This window comes from Enhydra lutris, unplaced genomic scaffold (genome assembly GCF_002288905.1).
Source record: "Enhydra lutris kenyoni isolate GAN:26980312 unplaced genomic scaffold, ASM228890v2 scaffoldscaffold26, whole genome shotgun sequence".
Classification (NCBI taxonomy): Eukaryota; Metazoa; Chordata; class Mammalia; order Carnivora; family Mustelidae; genus Enhydra; species Enhydra lutris.
In genome coordinates, this window is record NW_019154110.1 from 4,300,343 (window position 1) to 4,323,753 (window position 23,411).

General features: G+C 58.0%; 1 protein-coding gene across 7 annotated transcripts in view; it reads left to right on the forward strand.

The window, feature by feature from the left end:
- Window positions 1-23,411, forward strand: part of LOC111151512 (myosin XVIIIA) — an 82,079-nt gene that overhangs the window by 20,565 nt on the left and 38,103 nt on the right. For 3 of the 7 annotated variants that reach the window (XM_022509543.1, XM_022509548.1, XM_022509549.1), the window contains exons 2-12: window positions 16,764-16,851; window positions 17,058-17,164; window positions 17,274-17,450; window positions 17,809-18,022; window positions 18,238-18,380; window positions 18,996-19,096; window positions 19,905-19,968; window positions 20,182-20,326; window positions 21,976-21,987; window positions 22,613-22,789; window positions 23,014-23,104. In XM_022509543.1, the coding sequence (XP_022365251.1) occupies window positions 16,764-16,851; window positions 17,058-17,164; window positions 17,274-17,450; window positions 17,809-18,022; window positions 18,238-18,380; window positions 18,996-19,096; window positions 19,905-19,968; window positions 20,182-20,326; window positions 21,976-21,987; window positions 22,613-22,789; window positions 23,014-23,104 (1,319 nt within the window). Of the gene's footprint in view, window positions 1-14,919; window positions 14,956-16,763; window positions 16,852-17,057; window positions 17,165-17,273; window positions 17,451-17,808; window positions 18,023-18,237; window positions 18,381-18,995; window positions 19,097-19,904; window positions 19,969-20,181; window positions 20,327-20,645; window positions 20,667-21,975; window positions 21,988-22,612; window positions 22,790-23,013; window positions 23,105-23,411 lie in introns of all 7 variants that reach the window. The other 4 variants (XM_022509545.1, XM_022509547.1, XM_022509544.1 and 1 more) reach the window with 4 other exon arrangements.

Sequence of the window (23,411 nt, forward strand, 5' to 3'; positions counted from 1 at the left end):
GGGGTGAGGGGGATGTGCAGGGAGAAGGCCTTTATTCCGTGCATGTCCCCAGTGTATTTCCGGTGAAGCAGCCACAGCGGGCCTCACACAGATCGTGCGGGTCTCCGTTCCTGCCGGACTCTTCCAGGATGGCTGCGTGGCTGCTGATGGGGCACAGCGTGCAGCGGGCCCCATGTACTGGATTGGATGTGACGTTAGTGGCTTTCTTGGCCTCTGCCGCAGTAATTAGATGGCTGGGGTGAGCTTATGATTTGTGTGTTCTCAAGAGTGCTGTGCTGTGATTGAGTGTTCATGCATGATGGTATGCTTGTGTGTGTGTGTGTGTGTGTGTGTGTGTGTGTGCGCGCGTGTGCACGCGCGTGTGAACGCGCATGTGCTTGTCTTAATCCTGGCCTGTGGGGCCGGGGGCTGCAGGTCTCAAATTCCTCTGCTATTTTTAGGGGCCATATCAGCCCAGCTGTCCAGGAGCCCGGGTGTGCGTCAGGAGGAAAGTCCCACCCTCCCTGTCCCTTGCCCCTAACCCTCCAACACCGCCTAACCGCTCCCCGCCCACCACCCCACCGGTGCCCTCACTCTCAGCGCCTCCTCTTCCCCTTCCACACACACTGTGTGACCCTCCATCCTGGCCTACCTGGTCCCCGAAGTCCTGGAGGCCACTCGCTCTCTGGGACAGGCTGCGGCCAGCGTTGGGCAGCTCGGCTGGGGGGGAGGGGCCTGGAGGGGAGGGAGGGGAACAGGGGCGGGGCTGCGGCCAGTGCTATTTTGAGCGGCTAACGGAGCAGCATCAGAGAGGAGACTCCTTGCTCCTGGTTGCTCCAGGCCAGGCCATGCGGGTGAGTGTCCCTCTGACCCCCCCACCCCGGAAATGTCCCAGGCTCCTCAGGCGGGTTCCTCATTTCCGAAAGGAGCGGCCTTTCTGTTATTTCCCCAGATGTGGCTGAAGGAGGTTGGAGAGGGGTTAATGACTTGGGGCCCCTCCCTGAGCTTCTCTGTAGGGAGGGAATCTTCAAGCTCAGGAAGCCTCCCACCACCTCAGAGGCAAGGCCCTCCTGGCCCTGACTCATGACTTTGGGAGTTTGGGTGGGGGGGGGGGCACCATTTTCTAAACCTCAGCATCCTGGGACCGCATCAGCTTGCCCATGGGCTGTGACACGCCTTCCCCACAGACCATTAGCGCTTGAGGTCTGCATTCCTTGGGGCGCTATTTTCTTCTGGGGCCTGGGACCCCAGTACCTCCCGGACCTTGGGAAGTCTTCTTCCTGCTTTGTGTTCCTGCCAGTGTGGCCCTCCACCCTTCATCCTCCTGGTAGACAAGAGAAAGGTGGTAGAGAGGGGTGGTTCCTCGGGTTGTCAGGGGGGACTCAGCATAGCCTCCTGCATTTCCGTGGCTCCGACACTTGGAAGGGGCACAAATGGCATCTCGGGGATGCCCTGTCTGTAGATCTCCTTTTCTGCTGAGATTACTCCAGAGGAGTAAGTTCCTTAAAAAAGCAAGTGAGGAGAGAGACATAGCTGCCTCCCCGTGGTTCCGTTTCCCCCACGCCACCTCCTCCCAGCCACTGAGGGTCAGGTTTTCGGTCGTGTCAGCAGTTGGCAGCGTGTGGGCTGGCCCAGAGCGGAGGTCTACGGAGAGCCTGAGACGTGCCTAAGACGAGCATTCGTCTCTCCCCGTGCCAGGTCCCAGCCACAGAACTGGCACCAGTGCTGAGATGTGTGGGGGTGTAGCTGGGGGTGGGGCCAGGGAGATGCCTCACCCCACAAGTTGGGTGCTTCCTGGTCGGGCCTTCTCCCCACTCCACCCCATCGGGGACCCCAGGGCCACCAGCACTAGGTTGAAGACTGAGGGGCATGCATGGTGATGGTGAGGCAGAAGGCAAAGGGCCTGGCAGACGGGCAGTGAGGGTCCCCAGGGGCCTCCAGCAGGTCCAGCCGTTGGAGGAGGAACCCCGGGCCCGTCTGCAAGTGCAGTGGCAGCAGGAAGCCATTCAAGTGCACCTGCTTCCTCCGGGCCAGCCTGGCCCTCGGTGAAGGCGGGCTCTCGGCTGCTTTCTCTTCCGCCCCATGCTGGGGGAGGGCTCTCCCTGGAGGCTGGACCAAAGGGGCCAGGGCAGCCCTGCCAAGCTCTCATCCCCGTCCTCCTCTGGCTGGCAGCATGGCCTTCAGGCCACTCCCTGCAGACAGAGCTCTGTGCAAAGCCTATTTGGTCATGGTGGAAGAGCAGGTCATCTCTGGAAGCCCTTGCTTTCTTTCTCTCCAAGCTGTTATTCTGGCTGATGACATCATGGAAGTTTGGCAGTGCAGGTGGACCGAGGGAGGCGGGGGCAGGGCCTGCTTCCACCCCTTCCAGTGAGCCCAGGAGGTTTTTGCTGGAGGACAGGCCTGGGTGTGAGTTCTGATCCGCCACTTGCTGCTCTGTGGCCTCGGCCGGGTCATTTTGGATCCCTTTTGCTCATTTGTAAAGTGGGAATCATAGTAGTATGTCCTTCGGAGGACTGTTGTGGGGATTGGATGAGATCATGCGTGCAGAGGACACAGCGCGGTGCCTGACACTTAGGACAGGCTCAGCAAAGGTTAGCTGTTACTGCAGTTCTTTCTTCCCTCTGCCTTCATCCCCCACTCCCATCCCTAGATAAGAAGGTGCTCGGGTGGGGCTGGCAGGGAAAGGGTCTCCTAGGAGCTACTCTCTGCTGCTCAGAACGGGAAGGGAGAGGAAGGAGGGTTCCATGTCTCTTTCTATTCTAAATGTGCTCCAGAGTTGGTAGAGGGAAGAGGGGCCAAGTTCTAGGTCACAGACAGCAGGATCTCCTCTTTCTCTTCCCACTTCCCTTGGGATCTCCCTGTGTACGGATATCTGCAGGGACACTGGAACCTCGATGCATTTTTCCCCAGCCTGGGAATTCCATGCTCGTGGAGAGCCTGGTGGGTGGAAAGCTTCTCCTAGGGGCATTTGTGCCCCCATTCCCTCTTGTGAGGGGCACTGAGAATGGGAAGGTAAGGGCGGCTGCTGCTTGCTCGTCCCTGCAGAGGCTAAAATGCAGCCTGGTCCAGCCCCCTGAGTGTTGGAAGCCTTCCCAGGCTGAGCATCGATGGGTCCCCGAGCACATTTCTTGGATGTCTCCTCTTGGAGAACAAATGCTCTCAGCTATTATCTCCTCTGCTTTTTCTTTTTTATGGACTATTTAGCCCTCTTTACAATAGAAATAAGCAGTAAGTAACAAATACATAACAAAATAATACCAAATGTCTCTGTTGTGTCTAATTTACACAGTTTACAAGATGACGATGATCACTGTTTGCACGTTATTTCAGTCCTAGTCTCTTTGACTGATATTATCTTAGGTGGAGTTTTCCCTACAGTGACGGTGGTCACACATTCGTTAGTTTAAATGGTGACATAACAATGCATGGGTCCAAGTACCATAGCTCACCTATCCCTTCCCTAATGCTAGGATTTGGGTGGTTTCCAGGTTGGGGCTCCTACAGAGCGTGCATCTTGAAAAGTCTCTCTGTGGGTTTGTGGCTTTTTTCTTTCTCTGCCTTGCTTTAAATCAGCTCATTGCTTAGACATTCGTGAAGATGGAATGGCTAGAGCCAAAGGGTGATGCATTTCATGGCTCCTGTTCCTTCCCAAAGAGCTACTCAGCAATTTCAGAGTGTCCCCGCCCTCCCCTCCCACCCTGTGGCATCCAGTGTACTCGTTATTGTTGCTAAGTTTAGAGAGTGTCCCTCCCTTGTGTTCCCCTCATCCCTGGGAATCAGGATTGGCAAATGTCATTCTCCTCAGTTTACAGTTGAAGGAAGAGACCAGATGGGAATGAGACGTTTGCTGAAGAACCCCTGTTGCCACACTGTCGTGTGGCAAATGTGTATTTATTAAGTGCCCCCAGGATGATGGGTAACATCGTGTCCTGCCCACGAGGAAACCACAGTCCAGGAAACGCTGTGGACACACAGACAGCTCATGCCCTGAATCCCAGTGTGGCTGCTGACTAGCTCTGGGGCCCTCGGTGAGGCCCTTACCCTCTAGAAAGTGGGCTTTTGGGAGGATGAAGTAAGGAGGCGGTGTGAAGGGCCCGCCGCTGTGCCTGGCTCATTGCAGGTGTTCAGTGAGCACTGGTCTCTCTTCCCTTCCCTCAAGAGAAGAGGCCAGACGCGCGCTTGAGTGGCGCAGTTGGTTAAGTGTCTGACTCTCGGTTTCTCAGCTCAGGTCCCAATCTCAGAGTCATGAGTTCGAGCCTCACATTAAGCTCCCCACTCAGCACGGAGTCTGCTTGTTTCTCTCTCCTTCCACCTCTCCCCCAATGCTCTATCTCTCTAAAATAAATAAATCTTTTTTTATAAAAGGGAGACAAGGCCAAAAGTACCTGAGAGGGTGGTCGGGGAGGGGGTCGGAGCCTCCGAGGGGCAGGATCGTGGTGGGGTCTCCCTTTGCAAGTCTAGAACCTTATCCAGGCACATTGAACACTAGCAAATGTCTCACTGTCACTCCATGCCTCAGCTGGACCCAGGCCTCTGGAGACCTCCCGAACACTGAATGTGACACAGTACGTTAACCAGAGTTGGCTCCTAAGGTTGACTCAGCCCCTCTGACCTGGCCTGGCCCTGCAGAAGAGGTGGGCCTCTAAGGGAGCTCTGTAGTCAGAGTGACTTGGATTCAAATCCCGGCTCCACCACTTAATAGCTTTGGGGCCTCATCTCATTCCGAGTCTTTTTCCTCATGAGTAAGATGGGAAGACCAGTAAATCCTGTCGTGAGGCTGTTGTAAGACTTACAGTCCAAAGTATGTGTTAAATACTTTTACAGGGCCCATCACCTTATAGATGTTCCATATTCAGTCATGAAGGAGGTTGTCAGAAACGGCTGAAATCCCTAGAGGGAGCAGATCAGGAAGGAGAGACCCGGGCCCCCTCCCTGCACAGAGCCATTCGTGCCCAGCTCTGGAAGTGACCATGGTGACCGCAGTGGAGACATTGCCACCATCTTTGGGGCTGAGTTCCTCACCTCTTCTGTGTTGGCATGTGTGATAGGTTATTCTGCGTCCTAAGCAAATCTTTGAAATCTTTAAAAGCCAGTGATAACAAAGAGAGTAGAAAGAGCCAAGTGATTCCTCACAAAAGCCAGAGAGAGAATTCCCTCCCGGTAGAACCCCACACTTGCATTCAGAGTGGAATTCCTCAGGAAGAGCTGGGACAGAGGGTCAGGCCCGGGTGTGAATGGGCTGGTGTCCTCACCGCCTGGGAGCCTGGGACGCAGGGGCTCCTCCCTGCACGCATAGGAGATCAAAGACCAGATGAGTTAAATAATTAAACAAAGTCTCGTGTATGAACAGAGTGTATGATCTCGTGTATGATAAGAAAATAGACAAGTCAATAAAGCACGTTAAAAATAATCCTCTAATTTTTCACCAGTCACTCATCAGTAAGCAGTAATCAGAATGAACCTGTTCTTAAACTCCACTGAACTGAACGGATTCTTTGGACGAAACCTCTCCCTGGGAGCAGGCAGATTCTGCCTGTTGCTTCCCAAGAGCACCCATTCTAATTTCTCACCCATCAATGGGGCGGCTTTACGGTTCTCCAGACCTCCTGCCCCTGGGGGGTAGTGATGTATGGCAGGTAGAAGGCAAAGAAGGTGAAGAGTCCTGGAGAAGCTTTGAATACCTTCACGGGCATGTACCTCGGGTCCTTGCAATGGAGGGCTAGAGTGCCTCTTCCTACCAGACCCCTGGGGTGCAGACCTGGAAAGGACTTTAGCCATTATCTACCCTAGTCCATCCCCTAATTCTGCAGACAGGCCCAGAGAGGTGAGCTGGCTTATTCAAGGACACACAGCTTCCAAGGGCAGGAATTTCCATGGTCTGTACCCCACCTTGCCGTCTCTTTCCTCCAGTGTTTTATTCGCTGTTCTCCCTCTGATGTCTGGGCTTTGCCATCTGTCCCCCCTCCCCCACTTCCTCCCTCCTGTTCCCTGTTGCCCAAGGTGTTTGTCCCGGCAGGTCGTGGCCTTTAGGAAGACTCGGATTCCCTGAGCGACCCTGCCCACCCCCGTGTCTGCTCTGACCCTGGGTGCAGTCTTCCTTCGGCGCCATGGCCTTTTCATCAAGGTTCGCCTTCTGGGAGCAAAAGGAAAGTTGGGTCTCAGAATCCTTGTGCTTTTCCTATGTGCTTGGCATGGTGTGTGCAGGCAGGAGTCTGGCTTGTGGGCAATAGAGCTCTGGGAGCTAGATATGGCCTAGCGCATGTGTGTGTACCAGGGGGCTGGGGAGAATGACCGGGGTGGGGCTCGATAACTCACTCTTCTCTCTAGATGGGCTTCCGCGCTGAGTCATGTTCTTCCTCTGAGCTCCACCTCTGGTAGGCTGAGCTGCCTTTTGTCCCACTGGTGCCCATCTAAGTTAAGCCCTCCACACCCTTCCCTCCCCCACTGCTGCTCTGGCTCACCCCTGGGAACGTGGTTTGCTGTGGAGGGGCCGCTGGGAACGGTCTCGGCTCAGAGGCCTCTGCAACTGTGTCTCCCCGCGTCTGGGGACCTTGGTAGGTAAGAAGGACAGGAGCCAAGAGTCCGGAGCCAGGCCAGCTGGCTGCCTGGGTTCCAGAGGGTGATTCAAGCAGCAGCCCTGGGCATGCCTTTGTGTGGTGCAAAGTCCCCAGCTGGGCAATGACCTATGACAGACAGAGCCCTTGGTTGGAGGGCGGGGGGGGCGGCTAGTGAGTCAGCCTGAGGCTAAATCCAGAGCTGAGCTCAGAGCCCTGCCTGGTGTCCCAGGCATTTCGGGGGGCGGCCAGTGTTGCCCCCAGTGCTCCTCCACTTGGGCGGGACGCTTGGGGTCCCCAGCTCGCATCCCCAGAGGGAGGACAGAATTGGAGTGGGTGAGGGACGCGGAGTGGACTTGGAATCTGGGCCATCCCTGAGCCTGAGCTAACAGCACTGCGTGCAGTCACGAGCAAGTCTTTGTGGTTTGTGAGACTTGACGTTCCTCTGACCTGTGTGCTCAGGAGCTAATGCATGGTGTGATCCCTGGGGGTGTGGGGAGGATGTGGGGGGTGTGAGTGATGGACATTGGTGGGGGGCAGCAGGCGCAGACCTGGACTCTGCCACCCCTCCTCATTCCCTCTCCCTCTCCAGCCCCTCCCTTCCCTTTATCTGCTCCAATCTAAGGCAGTAGACTCCATTCCAAGGAATAATTGCCATTTTCCCTGTGGCCGTAACAGTATGAACTAACTTTGAAGCTTTGGCCAGTTGAAAATAGCTTTATAGACAAGACACGGCTTTAAAACTTCAGTGGCCATCCTGCTGGTCAGTGCCCTAGGCACTGCTAATCAGAGCTCAAATGTAGCCAAGGACCCTGGTGACAAATGGAGAGTCTCCCCTGCCCCACCACCACCAGGTGGATAATTAACGTGATTCTGGACGAGTTTCCAAGGATTTTTTCCATTAGGAATCAAGGACTCCTGCCAGGATACCCACCCCCACCCATCCCCACTGTTCCGGGAAAGAAAGGCATGCTGAAGATGGCCAGCACTGCTCCCAGACCTGCCTTTTTCCCATCATCCCAAGTGACTAGGGAAAGAAGAGAAACGAAATTCACTAGGACCGTCTGAGCTTTTGGAGGGAGAGATGCTAGTGCAGGGTGGGCAGAGGGCTCATTCAGACTGAGGCCTGGCCCCTCTAGGTCTGTCCTGAACCAATCTCAGTACTGAAGGGACCATCGGATTACCCACCTTGTCTCTTCTTTTTCCAGATACAGCATGGTGGCTGCCATTTTCCCAACTCGGCTCCTCCCCTCTGACGTAGACCAGCTAGTGCATAGGCTGAGCACAGCCCCCCTGGCCGGAGCAGCCGGAGGGCATCTTTCCTTCCTCTACACTGTGCCCCTAACCTTGGGATTCCCTCCCTCGGCTGCACAGTTGACAGTTTTGTGGGTCTGGGTTTGGCAAATTGTCTGGCCTCCCGAATCTTCGCCTATGCCTCCTGTCCTGCCTCCAGACGGAGCTCTGTCTGTCTGGAGCTGTCTGGCTGGGAAGACATTTGGGCTCTGGGCTGGGGGGTGTCACAAGGACCTCAAAGCAAGTTGGAGCTAGCCTGGGAGCAGTCTCCTCCCAGCAGGGCCCCCACACTGGGGTCATTCCCTCCTCCTTAGTCACTAGGTCAGGGGACTCTTGTTCAGACCACCCCTCGTCTGAGCCAGGAATGACTCTTGTCATTTAGTATGAGTTGAGTTATCTGGATCTTTCCGTCTACCCCATAACCAAGGCCATGACAGCACTCTCTTTAAACAGCCCAAGTGGGACACATGACTGGGGACTGAGGCCATGGTTTCCCCGCCCCCCGCAACCGTGGAGACTACTTACTCTTGAAGTTGTCACTGGACAGTTTGGACTCCGGTGCAGGCTCTCAGTCGCTCGTGTCCTTCAGCCCAGTACTCCTGAACACATGGGACCTCTGCCTCCTAGGGAGGGGGGTCTCCTTGGAGGTTTGCCTCCTGTGCTTTTGATGCTCAGCTTCCCTGCCCTGCCCTGCAAGTGACTTCTTTGTCTGCTCCCCCAGGTTAAAGAGGAGGACAAAACTCTGCCGAAGCCTGGCCCTCCTGGCAAGGAGGTAGGGGCTGTAAGTGCTTCTCTGAGCCCCCCCCCGGCCCTGCCTCCCATGTGTGTGTCCCTGGGTGGGTATGCCCGCCTGCCCTGGCCTCCTCCATGAGGCAGCTCCTGGGAGGCAGCTCCCAGGAGCAGGCAGGCCCGGCGGGGTGCCCCTTCCTGTCTGGGGTGGCCAGAGGGAATGCCACTGACAAGGCAGAAAGTGCAGCATGTGTGATGCCAACTTGGGGTGCATGGAGGACATGGGAACCCCGAGGGGCTTTGGAGACCTCCTCCGACCCCCTTTCTTTCGTTTTTACCTTTAGTTCTTGCTTCCTGAACCCTTGGGGGGTTGCCAGAGAGGCCTAGGTGTGCAAACTCTGAGACCGGGGAGCACCAAATGAGAGCTCAGCTGTTGCGACTCTTTGTCCCGCTCTGGGTGGCACAAGACCAGCCCGGGGAGGGGTTTCGCTGCAGCTGTTCTCTCTCATCCTGAGACCCTGTCAGCTGCTTGGCATGGGTGACCCAGAGGCAGGCTTCAGCTGCCTGGGGCCCCCCGGTTCTCCCCCAGGTCATTTGGCCTTGAGATAGAGACCCTGGACTCATTTCAGGCAAGAGAGGGGAGAGATGGTTCCAGAATAGCCGGGTCTGAAGATACGGAATTAGGAGAGGACTGTAGCTGGCTCAGGGGGTGGGAGTGCGGGGGGCTCTGGGCCAGAGCCAGGTCACAAAGCAGCTCCGTGCTTCATCACCCTGGATGGTGCCTGTCCCAGCTGCCCCGCTCCTTGGATGGAGGTTGGATCAGCCAAACCTTGTGGCCTCCAACTGATCTGTAGTTAACCCTGCAGGGCGAGCTTGTGATTTCAGAGGAGAAGTGTTTGAGATACATGTGTGGGAGGGGCCTTGGAGTATCCAGGTCGTTTATGAAAAATCACACAGGAAGTGCCCTCAGGACTTCCCGGCACATGGTAAACCCTGCACGAGTGCCAGCGGTTACCATCGTCACCGCCATCTTCAGCTGGGGGGGATGGGAGGAAAGCCAGAAGAGGGAGGAGGAGGAGGGGGCAGGAGCCGGCAGCTGGGGCCAGGAGCCAGCTCCACAGGGCCCTGGCATGCCGCAGTGCACTCCTGGTCCAAGAGGTTGAGGGAGAGGCACCTTCTAACCCTCCTCTCCCCACCCCTACAACAGGGCCACCAGCGGCTGAGGTGACTTGGCTAAGCTCTCCTCAGGATGTGGGGCAGCCTCTCCCTGTGGCAGCCAAAGGGCTGCCCGCCCTGAGCGTCTTCCCACATTCCAGCAAAGATGATAGCCAGACTTGCAGGGCCTAGAGCCCAGGGGCACCCTAGAACCAAGGTCGTTGTTTTGGGGAACAGGGACTCAAGCATGGCCCCTGAGTGGCAGGGCTCTGCCTGACCAGCAAGGAGCCCCCCGGAGGTTGACCTTGCTCACTCAGGCAATAGGGCTGGCTTTGCAGGAAACTCTGACCTGCTGTTAGCCAGCCTGGCTTTCCCCAGTGGCTGTCCCTTGGGACTGCAGACGCTTGCCAACCGTGTTGGGGGAAGGGTGGGTGCATCGGGCAGTGTGTGCCAGCGTACGCCTGTCGGGTGCCCAGAGGCTGGGAGGCTGGCTGAACCAGGGCCCCAGCTCTAGGGCAGGGTGATCTATGGCCACTTCAGTGTGACCCTCCATGGGCCCCAGCTGCCTCCTCTTCGTCCTGTCATTCTGTACACGTACTCTGGGAGCTGGGAGGCCTCCAGGCCTGGGGAGGTTTGCAGGAGGAAAACCGCAGAAAGCAGGCAGGGGTGGAAGCTTCTCGGGCCCGCACTGGTCTCCGCAGCCCCTGCAAGTTCAGATGAGCCGTAGACAATGGCCACGAACCAGAGAAGCAGGAGAAGCTCAGCCCATCCTGGGGCCAGGAACTGCCCCCTGAGCGCTGTTTTTGCTGGGATGGGTTGGTCTGGGGTCTGACCGCCCAGAAAGCACAGTGATAGACCGGGGACCAGAGGCAGGAAGCTCCAGAACGAGACCTAGGATTGATGGCGGGAATTGGTGGTCTGGCCTCTCTGTGCTCTCTCTGCTGTGTTTGGGCTCACCTGGGCTGGGGCTTGGTTGCTGCCCTGACGTAGACCAGTGAGTCTGGGACAGAGCAGGGGCCTCTGGGCGCTCTGCTGGCATCTCATGGCCCTGTGCTAAGGCTCGGGGGTAGACAGCAGGTGACAGCAGTACCTGCTTGTGCTTTGTGTGAGAGAGAAGCCAAACTCATAGGAGCAGTTGTACCATCTGGAAGATGGACTGAGGGCTTCCTGGTGAGAGCTTCTTGGAGCTCTGGGTAGACGGAAGGTCTATTCCAGGACAAGGCCTGAGGTCACACCTCTCCCTTCCTCTGCACGGGGTGGGCAGGGACGCAAAGGCTGATGCTAATGTCTGTCTGTATTTGTGTGACCAGCCAGAGGGCAGCTCCAAGGACAGCAGTGGCCCATCTAGGAGTCCTCAGCCTTCCACCAGCCCTGTACCCTCAGAGACCTCCCAGAGAGAGAAGAGCCCTGCACCCACACTCGCCATGAATGGCCCAGGGGCCGCCTCTGCAGAAGGCCCAAGCGAGGAGGCCCTGGGCCTGTCCCGGCAGAGAGTGGCAAATGCGGTTAGGAAGGTGGTGAGCAAGGTACTGCCTGGCGAGGAGCCTGGGCGCGCCAAGGAGCCTTCGAGCAGGGGGGTCCGATCCCCGGAGCACCCAGCTCGAGGCAAGAGGGGAGAAAAGGCGGCACCCGGTCCCAAGCCACCACCTCCCCCACCTCCTCCGCCTCCCCCTGCCCCACCTAAGCCTGACACAAAGAAGGAGGCAGCCAAGGACGAGCTCTCCGCGGGCCTATGGAGCCTGATGTCTCGGGGCAAGAGCAAGGACCACAAGCCCCGTGGCAGGCAGTCTCCAGGGAAAGGGGACAAGCCCTCCAGCCAGGAACCAGGCTCCCCAGCCAAAACCAAAATCCCAGAGAAGCAGAGTTCCCCAGCCCCACCAGGAGAGCTGGCGGTCCCAGTCTCCACCGGCCTGAAGTCGAACCTCCCTGGATTGCCGCCCTCCAAGTCACCGGCCCCTGACGTGCAACAGGAGGTACCCCAGTGTGTCACTAACCTCCCATGCGCCTGACCACCCTTGTGGGAGGGCCAGGCACCCTCACAGCCAGCTTTCCCATGCCTCATCAACACGCCCGCGCGGCTGAGACGATGGGCCCGGCCAGGTGCCCGTGGAGGGCCTGCATGGCTTTCCTCAGCCACGTGCCAGAGCCCACAGCAGCCTCTGCTCTGGGATGGGCCCCGCTAACCAGCATGCCGCTATTCCTCGACCCTCTTGCGTGGGATCAGGGCCTGTTCCTAGGCTGCATGGTGTTGGCTAGGGGCTCTGGATCCCAAGCAGAGGTTCAAAGTCTTGGCAGATCAGCACTGGGGTAGGAAGAGAATTTCTGGAGTCCGGCAACCTGTGTTCACCTCCCCAGCCGCTCACCCTGTGTGGGAGCTCAGCAGGGTCCCATCACTCAACCTTCATCTGCCAAGGAGGGACGGGCCAGGTCTCCAGTCCCTTCTCTGAAGCCGCTGGAGCCAGAAGTGTTTGGGAAGTTAGTGATTTTTGTATTTTAGAAAGTCCTACATAATGAGCAATAACGTGTAACCCGCACAAATATTTTCACAGGAAAAATCTGTGACTGTTCACACAGCAGGGGGCTAGACTACAAACAGGTTTTGCCACCAAAATAGTGAAGAAGAAAAAATTATTTTGTTGGGGTGAGAGGGAGCTTTTGGATTTTGGAATTGCAAGCAAGGGATAACCCCAGCTCGGAAGGGTTGCTGTGACGATGAGGAATGGTACACTGCTCTGAGCCCAGTCCCTGGCATGGTGGGTGCCCACAGATGGTGGCATAGAAAGCGATGCTCTTAGTGGTGGTTTTAATGCCATCATTGCCATCACTACCTTCTTCAAGCCTGGCCCACAGTTCCCTCTGGCAGCAGGACTCCTGAACCCTATGCCTGGGTGGCAAATGGGCACAGTGGGCCCCCTTTGGATCCGAGGCCCCATTTGTCCACAAAGTACCCTCTCACTGCGACAGGAGGCTGAGAGGCAGAAGGGAAGACCTTGGAAGGAAGGTGATGCCTACATGGCTGGTCCTTTGGTCAGGGACAGTTCTCTCCAAACTTCCCTATTTTGTAGAGCCTTCTGAGGCCTCATGAGGTTTGGCAGGGGAAGAATCAAGTTTCGCCACTTTCTCCAGGCTGTTTCATGCTCTTCTGGCAGGAAGGGCAGGGTGGGGGTGTGGGGGGTAGGGCACAGCCCACAGGCCCTCCCGGACTGCTTCCTCCTGGGATTCCTCCTAGAACCTGCCTTATCCCCTACTCCATTCTTCCTGGGGTTTCACAGAACTTAGAGAAGAGCAGGCGACAGCCTTCCCAGCCCTGCTGGCCTCCTTGGAATCAGGGAAGTCACCTCCTGGCACCCCAGAGTTGGCAGGAGCGTTTTGGCCTGATGGGCAGGCCATGAGGGAAATTGTCAGCCCCTGAGTAGAACTTATAAGTAGCCAGAGAGTGTCATGTGCCTGTTCCCGGGCCTGGCCGCCCTCCCTCTGGCTCCCTGTCCCTCTCACTAGGGTGGAATTAGGGGCTGAGATGGACCCTGACCTGGAGTTCACCCACCTGCCACCTGGGCCAGGGGAAGGAGCCAGAGGGTATATGGGGGAATAGGGCCATCCTGGTGCTGAAGTTGTTAGGACTGTGAGAAGGAAGAACCGCAGACTTTCCAGGCACCCGTTCTTTTTTTTCTCATCCGACAGTCTAAAAACTCAAGTTGTTGCCTGGCTTGCCCCCCTGACCCTGTCCCACTTGCCTACCGGGCCCTAGCAGCTTCCTAGGCTACAAGCTTGGCATGCTGTGCCCCACTGCCCCCCACCCCAGGCCAGGACTAACGGTGGTTTAACCCCTAGGCCGGAGCTGCCCCTGAGGTCCAGCTGACCCCCGCAGAGGAGGCCCAACAGCGCCTTGAGAGGATCTTCACAGCTTCTGTAATGGCACCTCTCGTGTATGGTTCCCCAGGCCCTGGTGCTCCTCTGTGCCGAGGCTGGCAGCCAGATTGTGGGTGTCGGGGGTTGGGGGTGCCGGGGGGAGCATCTGACTATGGAAGGATGGCTCCGTGGCAGCCTGGGGGCCATCACGTGGCCTTCTTACCTGAAGAAATAAGGGAAGGGCTCTCTAGGGAGTCTGAGTGGTGAGGCCTGTTCCTCGAGGGGACCCAGAGCCCTGTGCCCGTGGAAGGGGACAGCCAAGGGGATCTCTCTTGGCTGAGGATCCAGCCTCTTCCTCTGGCCCCATTCTCTTGCCCTGGAGGCCGTGGCTTGGTGCCAGGGCCTGGTGGCTGGTGAGGCAGGGAGCTCACGCTCCCCTCTTTCAATGCACTGGCTCTCCAGGCCCAGTTGGGGCCTGTTAACTCCTTGCTTATTCCTTGTAGGCAAGGCCCAAGGCCTGGCCGACTTCACTTCCTCTTCAGAAAGGTCTTTAAGTAAACAGACAGAGACAGGTGAAGTCCGACCCCAGGGTCTGCCCACAGTCCCTTGGTTCATGGGCAGGTGGCCCCGGTGGCACGGTGCCTCTGTTTGCCATGGGACAGTGTGCCTGCCTGCGAGTGGGACAGGGGTACAATGGGGGATTGAAGAAGGGGTCCTAGACTTGGGCCTGCTAGTGGTCTTGTTCTGAGACTTGTTCTATGGCATTCTGCGCAGGGATGGCAGCCCGGAAGGATAGCCTTGGTACTGGGTGTGGCACCTTTGTGTGTGTTTGGAGGACAGGGACAGCCCTGTTCTGGGGTCTGCTAGCTCCAGGGGACCACTTATCTCCAGGGCACTGGCTGATCTGGAGATAAGGCCAGAGCCACCCAAGGGGCCCAGGCCCTGGGTGTGGGGAGGTAGCCTGGCCTGACAAGCTCACAAAAGAGCCTAGTTCACGGTGCACTGGACATCCCACCCAGGGGAGACTGTGGCCTGAGGCAGAGTGACATACTGCTGCCCAGGCCACAGTGAGTGACTTAGCAGAACGTCTTCTCCGAGACTTCCGATGATAACAGGTGTCTTCGCCAGGCTGGGCCTCTCCTTCCGGGTCTGGCCCCTCCTGGACTGGGCACAGTTCACTGCCCAGGCCAGCTTCCCATCCTGGCCGCTGAGCTCTTCCAACCTCCACCCTGCACCCTGGGCAGCAAGAGAGAGCCCACCCACGTGATCCAGAGTGCTTGCTGAAGGCGACATGCCAATGGTCTGCTTGTCTTCACCCCTCTTTCTCTCTTTCTCTCTCCTCTTTGCTTGCTGCTGTCAGCTGGACCCTGAGGCCGCCTCTCCTGCCCACAGCCAGGTAGGGTGCTCCTGCCCCCCTCAGGAGCCCTCCGCTTCCTCCAGTGACCACCCGCCACCCCTGGCCCGTACCTGGGCTGGCGTCTGTGCTCGGGCCTCGTGCTGGAGTGTAAGGCCTCTTTCCCCTTCTGACTCCCACCTGGTATCTGTGTGTGTGTGTGGGGGGGGTATCCTTGGAGGAGGTGATGCCCAAAGTTTGAGATGGGGCAGTTCTATATCAGGCCCCTTGGGAGCGTCTAGACGGAGTGTCACCACTCGAGTCTGGCCTTGTGGCACATGGTTTTTAACCACTGGAGCCCAAGAGCCTGGCAAGAGTGTTGGTTTCTAGGAGTTTCAATTCTACTCACTTCTGGCTAGAGAAAGCGAAGAGGCTGAGCCCCTCCCACCTCCTACCCACAGTCCCAGTGAGGATGTGGCATGCTCTGGCTCCACCTGCTGGCCAGTCTGGGAAACGTAGTTTTGAATTCATTCTAAAGGATTAATTCTAGGCCCCGCCCGACCTCCCTAGGGGGAGCCCTAGTTTGTCGGGTTCCAAACACCTGACCCATAAAACGTGTCCATTCGAGACAAAGGTTTTCCCCTATATCGTGTGATTTGGAAAAAAAAAAAAAAAAGAATAAAACATTGTGATTTTTTTTTTACAAAGTCACATTTCTTCAAATAATGAAGAATTAGCTTTTCCTTTCTTTTTTTTAAAATGTCTTCATTTAACAATTTAAAATGTTGCTGGCCCCATAGCGGTCCTCCTGTTTGAAGGGTGGTTTCACTGGCCATGATTCCCAGAGTCGGGGGCCACATGTAGTCCAGGCTGCTCTCTCTCGAACACAGAAGGGCCATCAGCAAGGGAGAGGGGGTTACATGAAGTCAGGACCCAACCTGGGAGTAGAACCCGACCTCTTTTTCTTTCAGCTCCAAGAAATGTGACAAAGAAAAGACTTATTATGTTTCCTTGTCCTTCCCGATTCCTCACCCAGGAGCTCAGTGACACAAAGCAGTGTCTGCACCTCAGTCTCATATCTCCTCTCAGAGACCGACTGTGGCTCACAACTGCTCCACTGCCCATCCGCGTGGCATGCAAGCCTTTCTTGTGTCCTTCCCAGCCTCCTCCCCCCACGTATGGGGCCGTGCTATTTCATGCCCTTGCATGGCCTTCGCCTGTCCTTCTGAGGAGGCATGAGGCAGGAGTGGAAAGGCTGTCATGTGCCTCCAGGGGCGCGTCCTCTGGAGGGAAGGCCAGGCTGAGGCTAGGATTCAGGACCCGCAGCTCGTGTTGCAATATAGTAGACACTTCTCTCCTTGGGGCTTGAGGAAGCAAGCATCCTTTCCCAGCTTGGTGAAGGAGGGCCTGTTGGTGGGCTGAAGGCAGAAGCTGGGCGTGAGAGGTCACAGTAGCAGTGGGTGGTGGCCCAGGGGGTGGTGTGTGGGCTCAGGACACCAACCCTACAGGCTCCACAGGGAAGTGGGGAAGAGGGTAGCTGAAGGTGGCACCTGGTTTGCTTTTTTGTGATCTGTTGTCTTCCGGGCTCGAGTTCGGAGTGTCCCTGTCCTTCCAGACTCTCAAGGCTGGCATGGTCCCTGACTCTGTCTCCTAGACCTCAGGGCTCCTCAGGACCACCCCTCATCCCCTGGCTTCCCCAACTTCTTCCTCTGACACCTCCGATGTCCCCTGTTCTGTTTCTGCCCCCCAACTGTTCCCCTTACCCAGAGGCTCCTCCAGAAGCACTTCCCTTCACATGTCTGCTCTCTCCTGCTCTCATGACTCTGTTTTCCAGAACAAGTACTGACTTTTTATTCCCCCTACCCCCATAGGTGAAGACAGAAGAGCAGATTGCCGCTGAGGAGGCCTGGTATGAGACAGAGAAGGTGTGGCTGGTCCATAAGGATGGCTTCTCGCTGGGTGAGTCTGGAGCTGCCCAGGGAACAGAACACCTGGGTGGGCCTCTCAGTTTTCAGGGCCGGGTGTGCCTTCTGGGTCTGGTGAGTTCTGGGTGATGAGTGAGGAGAGCCCCATGATAGGGCGGGGAGGAGGCAAGACCCAGAGGGCCCAGAGAGGGTGGCATAGGTCCCCAGGCTTGTGTCTGACTGTCTGTCCCCACTCTGCAGGCAGTCAGCTCAAATCTGAGGAGCTAAGCTTGCCAGAAGGGAAGGTGCGCGTGAAGCTGGACCATGACGGCGCCATCTTGGATGTCGATGAGGATGATGTGGAGAAGGTTTGCGGGTGGAGGGCACAGGAAGGGGTCTGGGCAGGACGGGCCTGTCCACTGGCGGTGCAGGCAGGTTCTGCGTCTTCAGTGCCTGCCTGCCTGTCCCGTCACACAGGCTAATGCTCCCTCCTGTGACCGTCTGGAAGACCTGGCTTCGCTGGTCTACCTCAATGAGTCCAGCGTCCTCCACACACTGCGCCAGCGCTATGGTGCGAGCCTGCTGCACACGTACGCTGGCCCCAGCCTGCTCGTCCTCAGCCCTCGGGGGGCCCCCGCCGTGTACTCTGAGAAGGTGCGGCAACCCTGAGGCTACCATTGCTGCCTCACCAACCCATCCATGTCTTACCTACCCCACCTTCCCTGGCTCCGTGCCTTCCCCTTGGTGTCCCACTGGGCTCCTGTCCGCTCTCACAGTTGACCTGGCGAAGAGGAGTCATTTTGGGGGTGGGGACAGGAGGCCCTCTCCCTAACCTCCAACAGAGGCCAGAATTGGGCTAGAATCTGCATTTCCACACGTGGCCTTAGCCTCAGAGTCCCTCAGCCCCCTGGCAGTAAAAGGCCCAGAGAGGCGGACCTTGGGAGTGAGGACCTTGGGAGTGGGACCTGCTAAGAGCCGTACCCCTTCCCCCCCCAACCCCCTCCCCCCCAAGGTGATGCACATGTTCAAGGGGTGTCGGCGAGAGGACACGGCACCCCACGTCTACGCCGTGGCCCAGACCGCGTACAGGGCCATGCTGATGAGCCGCCAGGACCAGTCTGTCATCCTCCTGGGCGCCAGTGGCAGCGGCAAGACCACCAGCTGCCAGCATCTGGTGCAGTACCTGGCCACCATCGCGGGCACCAGTGGGAACAAGGTGTTTTCCGGTGAGACAGGACACCTGGAAAACCTGAGAGGGGCTGGGATTGGAAGGGCCTCGTAGGTGCCATCTTTTTTCCTCCCTGGCTTCTCTGTGTCCCCCAAAACCCCTCTGTGCCCGGCAGCCTGGCCAGTGTAACACCGAGCCTCTGCGTGCTGGGGGAATAGGCCTGGGCTGGGCCTCTGGAGGCTTTCCTGATGGCCCCGGGCCTGTCTTCTGCAGTGGAGAAGTGGCAGGCTCTGTATAGCCTTCTGGAAGCCTTTGGGAACAGCGCCACCATCATGAACGGCAACGCCACCCGCTTCTCCCAGATCCTCTCCCTGGACTTTGACCAAGCCGGCCAGGTGGCCTCAGCCTCCATCCAGGTGAGGGACCTTCAGGGTGGTAAGAGATCGGCCTGGACTCAGGGCATAGAAACCAGTCTCTCTCCTGCGCCTGGTTTTCCAGGGATTCTACCCCACAAAAATGGACCCTGGCTCTCAGGGCTGGTTTGCTCCACTCTGGGCATTCACCCTTCTGCCCCCAGTGTCTTCTGTCCCCGCAGCCTTCTGCCCCCCCACCTCTGGCCCTGAGTGGGGCTTGCCTCGTTGTCCTGCCCACCCTTGGGGTTGGCTGCACCCTACTCCTGGGTCCTGGCCCTGTGCTAAGGGGCTTCTCTCTGGCTAATTTCACCCAGGTTAAGACTGGCTTGTCAGTAAAGTAAGGTCCAGCCAAGGCTGACCCCCACCAGGCTAAATGAAACATCTCACCACGAAGTGCCCAGTTCCCTAAGAAGACTGTTCCCCAGGGGCCTGGGCAGGGCAGCAGGGCCCCTCCGGGAGCTGGGCCTGTCTTCTTCCAAGCCTGGGGGGAGCTAGCCTCTGGTGGAGGGTCAGCTGCCGCTGCTTCTTCCCAGGGGCCCCATTCTTTCTGGTGTGGGGTGGGAGGGGCTTGACCGGGCTCCACTCCCTTCGTCCATACCCTCCCATGCTGTGCTATAGACGATGCTTCTGGAGAAGCTGCGCGTGGCTCGACGCCCAGCTGGTGAGGCCACGTTCAATGTCTTCTACTACCTGCTGGCCTGTGGGGATGGCACCCTCAGGTGAGATGGGGCCAAGGAAACAGGGCTGGGGGTGGGGTGGTGCCCTGGGCTCCAGCTCACTCACGGCTCCTGGATCTTGTCACCTGTTTGCATCCCATCCCATCTGTTTACTGTATGCTTGCCACACATGAGGACCGAGTAATGGCAGCTACCCCACGGGAGTTCCTGAGCACTGGGCACAGAATTCAGTGTTCCCGGAACCTTGCTAGGACCTCTGTGACCCCAAAACCAGGTCTGCAGAGGAAAGCACAGCAAGGCACGGGTGGTCAGGGACTCGCCTGTAGTCATCCGGCTAGTGTGGGGCTGCGTGGTTGTTGGGTCCACACCAGAGCTGAAAGCTCTGCCTTTTTCAGTGCCCTTCAGTCTGGCCCTTCCTGCTGTCTAGGCTGGTTGTCTGCTGGGCTCTTTCCTTTTGACCCTCAGACTTGTTGTCTTTATTCTGCGGAAAAAGGATAAAAGGATAAAAGCAGCTCCGGAACATTATCCTCCTTAGGTCTTCTTGTCGCTGAGAGCCCGGTCTCTGTCCTGTTTGGACTCACGCTGCAGGCAGATTCCTTGCTCTCTTTCAGGGGTCTGGCTGGACACTCTCACCAGAGCATCTCTGGTGACCTGGCCTAAGGAGCCCAGTGCTCTGACCAGGCGTCCAGGCCAGTTAGGGAAGGTGGCGGCCTCTGGCCTGACAGTAGGGCCCGATGGGCAGACAGAACCCAGAGTCTGGAAGCTGGATCCGTCAATCTCCACCCTGGTAGAGAGATGGCCCTTGGCATGGGGACCAAACACCGTGCTGATGCCTCATTTGTACCCCTAGGACAGAGCTTCACTTGAACCACTTGGCAGAGAACAATGTGTTTGGGATTGTGCCACTGGCCAAGGTGAGGGGGCTATGGGGACAGGGTTGGCAGCCCTGGGCCTTGGGAGTGGGGCCGCCTCCAGCGGCCTGGAGCACCCCGTGGGAGGACCAGGAGCTGGGCTGCAGCCGGGTAGCTCTCCCCAGCCTTGCCCTCCCAAGGCCCAGCAACAGGGGGTGCGCGGGTAGGGACAGCACCTCTGAGATGTGGTGCCCGCGTGCCTGTCCGTCCCTGCAGCCTGAGGAGAAGCAGAAGGCAGCCCAGCAGTTCAGTAAGCTGCAGACTGCCATGAAGGTGTTGGGCATCTCCCCAGAAGAACAGAAAGCCTGCTGGCTCATCCTGGCTGCCATCTACCACCTGGGGGCTGCAGGCGCCACCAAAGGTAACCTGCCAGGGGTCTCGACCACGCAGCTTGTCGCTGGGAGAGCTCGTGGAAGCTCTGCCCCTGCGTTCGTTCATCCTCACCCGGCACAGACATCTCTGTTAGCACACTCCCCTCGTTGTCTTCCCAGTCCCCCAGCTTGGAGCAGAAGGCTTCGAGCACCCAGAGAAGCATTTCTGCCCCTGGACTTGGACAGCAGTGACACAGAACACTGTGGAGAGCAGGGGGGTGGCAGTTCGGAGGCTGAGGGGGAGGAGAAGGGCCCTAACTCAGAGCAGTCCCCCTGAAATAACTCTGCTTTTTATTCCCTCCCTGACAGAGGCCCCCGAGGAGCAAGCGGGTAACTGACTTTGGCCCCTCCCTGCGGGGTAGAGGCCACCTTGTCCCATCTTGGTGGTGGCCCTGGGCTCTCTCTGGGGACTGGCTTGTTCTGTCCAAATGGAGGGGACTGGCCTGGGAGAAGCCCCTGGTGGAGCGGGGAGAGGGTGCCTGCTGGCCCTGAGGCTTTTCAGCATCCCAGGCCTAGCCGCTCCGACTCGTTTTGCCTCCTGATCCCGGGACCTCTCAGGATGTCCTCCACGGGGCTCAGATGGGGTAGGGTGGGCTTGCGTCTTGGGGCTTTCTGAGGCCAGTTTTCCCTGAGTCTTCTTCCCTTCTCTTCACTGGTTTGGTAGCAGGGGTCTCCTCCTCTTGCATGGCAGGGTGGAGACCACTAGGGGGCAGCAGGCACCGCGGTAACCAGTTGGCTGCCGCTTCTGCACTTGGGCTTGGGGGCTTGTGAATGGCTCGAGCTTGGCCTGGCTTGGAGGAGCTCTGCTGCCTTCCTCTGAGATTACGGCGATGGGCCGGCACTCGGAGCACCTCTTCACCCCTTCCTCCCCTTTCTTAGGGGGACGCTGCCTCTGAACAGCGCCTTGGGCTTAGGCTCCATCTTCCTCAGGGATGTGAAGGGCCCCAGGCTGTTGGGGCAGGGGACGAGAAAGAGAAAGCACTCATGGGTGGGTACTGGTGGGCGAGCGGGCAGGCGGCAGCTCAGAGGAGCAGGTGGTGAGGAGTCCGGGTCCTCGCGATCCCAGCGGAGGCATCCCTGCCAAAGAGAAAGCAGGCTCTGGGTTAAAGAAGTTGTCTCCAGACTGAGTAGGTGGGCAGAGGGGTAGGCGTGTGGCTGTGTCTTGAGGAAGTTCTTCCACTCTGGGGAGGCACCGAGACCAGGTTCCCTATGAACCTGTAGTCCTTCAGCACTGCCGGCCTGCGGACAGATCACGCGTGCCTTGTCGCGCAGGGTGTGTTACCTCCTTAGAGCTTCCATTTATTTTCCAGATGATGGCGTGTACGTGTGCACATGTGTGTGTCCGTGCATGGTGTCTTTGTAGGTGTGTGTGTGTGTGTGTGTGTGAGTGAGTGAGCGTAATTACATCCATAAACGTTATGCTTTGAGATTGTGTGTGTGCGCTTGTGAGTATTTTTGTGTCTCTGAGTCTGAATGTGCTTCCGTTTTCTCGCCTGCTCATCCTCACGAACCCCCTCCCCCCCCCCCCCCCCCACCACCACCAGAGTCCCTTCCCGTGAGCCTGGCGGGCTCTGTTGATGACTGTTTGCTAACACGCTGTTTTTCTTTGCATGCTGCATGCTGGTCCTTTGCCTTAAAGAAGCTGCTGAAGGTAAAACCTTGTTTCTTGTTAGCTTTCCCTAATTGCTGTGATTAGACACATGTTGGCTGAGGCGCGTCTGTCTGCGTGGGCTGTTCCCTTTCCCCTGCGGCTTCTTCCACTTCCCCACTGTTGGGCCGCGGGCGGGTGGCAGTGGTCTCCCCTGGCAGCTGCCTAGAGGTAAGGGAGAGGGTCCCGATGCATTCATGGAAGGGGGAGGTGCTAGAACACTCTCATGACGTGTCCCCCACAGGCACAAGTGGCCCTTGTGCTCATCACAGGGGGCCTGATTCACCCTCTGACTGTCCTTCCCCATGTGGGCATCCCTAAGGCCAGGCTGTCTAAGAGATGTTTGGAGCTGCCTGGGTGCCCTCTGGTGGCAGCGGTGTGGAGTTTCCTCCTCTTTTAGGACCTCAAGGGACACCGGAAGTGCTGGCAGCCGGACTCCCTGGCTTGCTCACCAGAAGTCCCTGTTTTGCCTAAAGCCCTTCTGATGTCATCAGGGCTGGTTTTAACTCCCAAGAGATGCTCACTCCCCATTTCTTGGCCATGGGAGCCAAAGGGCACAGCGGTCATCAAAAGGACTAAGGAGGAAGACCCGAGATGCCAGATCCTTTCTTTTTTTTCTACCCCGTAGCTGGGCGCAGGCAGTTTGCCCGCCACGAGTGGGCCCAGAAGTCTGCATACCTGTTGGGCTGCAGCCTGGAGGAGCTGTCCTCAGCCATCTTCAAGCACCAGCACAAGGGCGGCACCCTGCAGCGCTCCACCTCCTTCCGCCAGGGCCCTGAGGAGAGCAGCCTGGGAGACGGCACAGGTGCCCAAGCCCCTTGGCAGGTGGATGTGGTTGGGGGGCTCCAGCCAGGCCTCACTGCGGTCTGCTCTGGCCGGGGAAGACCACTGGGGCGAATAGATGCTTCCTTCAGAGGGAGAGGCCCAGCCCCAGGGCCCCACGCTGACTTGATTCTGGGTGACTAGAGAGTATACCCCCCATGGGGACCCCCAGGGGCTGGAGGGAGAGCTAATGTTCTTGCCTCGCAGGCCCCAAACTGAGCGCATTGGAGTGCTTAGAGGGCATGGCGTCTGGCCTCTACAGTGAACTCTTCACCCTTCTCGTCTCCCTGGTGAACAGGTGAGTGAGAGGCAGGTGAGTGGAGGTTGGCCAGGAGCTGCCCAGCCTCCTGCTGAGACAAAGGGGGAGTTGATGCCTCGGGGCTGGTGGGATCGCCGAGGCAGCGCCATTCTCCACCAGCAGGGGGCTCCCTGGCCTCAGAGGCGAGGAGAGGTGCATTTCCCGCCTTCCGCCACCCAGCACCACCAGGGTCCTGGGCACCAGGGCAGGGATGGAGATTTGTCTGGGGCAGAAGAGGGCTGACTGGGTGCCACGGGCAGACCGGTGAGGCCTGTTTGGCGGCACTGCCCTGGCCAGGCCTGACCCA